We start from the raw sequence: 2,742 nt of genomic DNA on the forward strand, positions 1-2,742 counted from the left end.
TAATTCCCTTCGAATATTCCCCTCATTCCCGCGCATTATCCCATCCTATCCCTACCCTCTCCATCCGATCCTCCAACCATCCCAAAGTCATCCAATCTAACGGCCCTAATCCCATCACGCACCCAACAAATACTGGCCAAGAGGGCATTCGATTCCAGACAAATCTTTATGCACGTAATATTCCATTGGAATTTAAATCCCAATAGCTAGGCTACTGAATCACACACTTGCATTGCTATAAATACCCTTCTCTTCTTTGTGTGTTTCTCAGGAGAAATTATAACAACCAAGAAATACTCCTTGTTCTTTTTCTTCTGCTTCTTTGTGTGTTTTTTTTTCTTGGTGCAAAAATTTTCACGAACAATGGCAGGAATTGTGGTGGTTTTTGACTTTGACAAGACAATCATTGAGTGTGACAGTGACAATTGGGTGGTGGATGAATTGGGTGCCACTGATCTGTTCAACGAACTCCTCCCCACCATGCCTTGGAACTCTCTCATGGTATGTTTCTGTTGTAGCGGAAAATTTCGGATCCTCCAATCGTTTCTAATAATTTCATTGAATTTTATGTTGCACACGTGTTGTTTTTATGGATTTTCTTGTTTAATTTCATAATCTTTTTAATTGATGTGATTATTTATCGGCAAAATATTTGCAGGATAGGATGATGAAGGAGCTTCATTCACAAGGAAAAACCACTGAAGACATTGTGGAGGTTCTGAAAAGGACTCCAATTCACCCAAGAGTTGTGCCAGCCATTAAAGCAGCTCACGCTTTAGGGTATCTTCGTTTAAGCCCTCCAAACTTTTCTTTTCTTTAACAACTCTCCTTAATTTTTAATTTTTATATTATTTATATGAAAATAGGAGATTAATTTTGTTGTTTTTGTGGGGTTTGCAGGTGTGATTTGAGGATTTTGAGTGATGCAAATCTGTTTTTTATTGAGACAATTTTGAAGCATCTTGGGCTAGAGGAATATTTCTCAGAGATAAACACGAACCCAAGTTATGTTGATGAAGAAGGAAGGCTTAGGATTTCACCTTACTGCGATTTCACCCAATCTCCTCATGGCTGCAGCCGCTGCCCTCCCAACATGTGCAAGGTATTATTTCATTTAAAAAAAAAAAAAAATTCATAATTTTAAGAAAGAAACAAATAAAATATATATTTTTCAAGACGATAAAAGATTTGGAACAATTGGGCCCAAAAGGCTTGGAAAGTTCTTCACTATTTTGTTTTATTTTCTGGACATATCCTTCTACCTGTTCTATTTGTGACCCCCTCACCCCCCAACACAAAACAAATCTTGAACATGTCATAATCAACAAGGATTTTGACGACATGAGGTCAATATTTTTATCATACATGATAATGATTTTATAAATAATAAAAAATATTTATCGCTGACATTGGCTTAGCTAAGTTGGCAAAATAGTGTGTTTAAACTTGATATTATTACAAAATTTTCATCAAGAACTTAATTTGGTTTTACTTTGATTAATTTACAGAGTGTGATCATTGAAAGAATCCAGGCTTCTGTCTCAACTGATGGGAAGAAAAGGTTAATCTATCTTGGTGATGGAAGTGGAGATTATTGCCCAAGCTTGAAGCTCAAAGAAGGAGACTTTGTGATGCCAAGGAAGAACTTCCCACTTTATGACCTAATCTGCAAAAACCCATTACTCATCAAGGCTGAGATCCATGAGTGGACTGATGGAGAGGAGCTTGAGCAGATTCTGCTAAACCTAATCAACTCAATTTCCATTGAAGAAGATGCTCAGTTTCTTTCAGCTGATTGCAAGTTGCAGACTATTTCTGTTGAGGCCCTTCCTCAAGCTCTCCCTGTCCAGCAGTAGTAAAAATTAGTCAAATACTTACTGTGTGTGTAATGTACAAGTGTCTGTTGTTGGTTGACCTAATTGATGTAATACTTGGCCAAATTAATGTGATAGCGCCAAGCAAATCCAGGAAAACCATTAGTTTTACCCTAACTTTGTTTTCTAGGGTTGGAAACAAAGGTTTGTAAGTTTGTAATTTCGTATTGATAAAGAAAATTCGATCAATATACAGTGTTTCCTTGAGAAAATAAACAAAAGTACTAAAATGTTAACCTAAGTATAACACTAGCTACATTTGGAAATTCACAAAACCAAGTAAATAAAATTAATGATCATATACATGTCACTTATATATTTATGGTAGACTATCACCTACCTCATTTGTCCGGCCACAATGTTGTGTTCAATTTAGTGGTACAACATCAAACGTTTGCAAAGATTTATTTGATTCTTATATACAAGATCTAGCCGTTGATTGTTAAAGATTAAAAATTTTATTTTCGGCATTTATGTGCTTTCCAATTTTTTTTAGGGTAGTGTTATTCACATGTTTATTTTTATTTCTCACATATTTTTTTAATTTTCGACCGTTGGATCGAATAAATAGATGTATAAGAAGTAAATATAAACGTGTAAATAGGATTATCCTTTTTTTTTTTTTATATGGGTTGTGACATTGTTGTGCCTGCCATGGAGTAGCTAGGGTGGGATCGCATCACCTTCAATTTGTTTCTGTCTTAACAAACAAGTCATCTCTCTTTTTCTAATTTACTAATAAAACATTAATAGGGATGGTGAAGGTTTAAAATAAAGAAAAACTAATGAAAAATACTTGAAAATTTTGAATTTAAACAATAAGAACAAAATAAACAGTAAAATAAATAGTATCATGATTGATTTTTTA

The 2,742-nt window shown here is 34.4% G+C and overlaps 1 protein-coding gene across 1 annotated transcript; it reads left to right on the top strand.

Moving 5' to 3' along the window:
• Positions 1-205: 205 nt before the first annotated feature.
• On the top strand, positions 206-2,063 carry LOC103957156 (inorganic pyrophosphatase 1). Its single transcript, XM_009369261.3, has 4 exons — positions 206-501; positions 659-780; positions 901-1,102; positions 1,509-2,063. The coding sequence occupies exons 1-4, from the start codon at positions 364-366 to the stop codon at positions 1,854-1,856; spliced, it is 810 nt and encodes a 269-aa protein (XP_009367536.2). The 5' UTR covers positions 206-363; the 3' UTR covers positions 1,857-2,063.
• The last annotated feature ends 679 nt before the right edge of the window (positions 2,064-2,742 follow it).

The sequence above is a fragment of a genome, unplaced genomic scaffold (assembly GCF_019419815.1).
Source record: "Pyrus x bretschneideri cultivar Hongxiangsu unplaced genomic scaffold, Pyrus_bretschneideri_v1 Contig26, whole genome shotgun sequence".
NCBI classification, from domain to species: domain Eukaryota; kingdom Viridiplantae; phylum Streptophyta; class Magnoliopsida; order Rosales; family Rosaceae; genus Pyrus; species Pyrus x bretschneideri.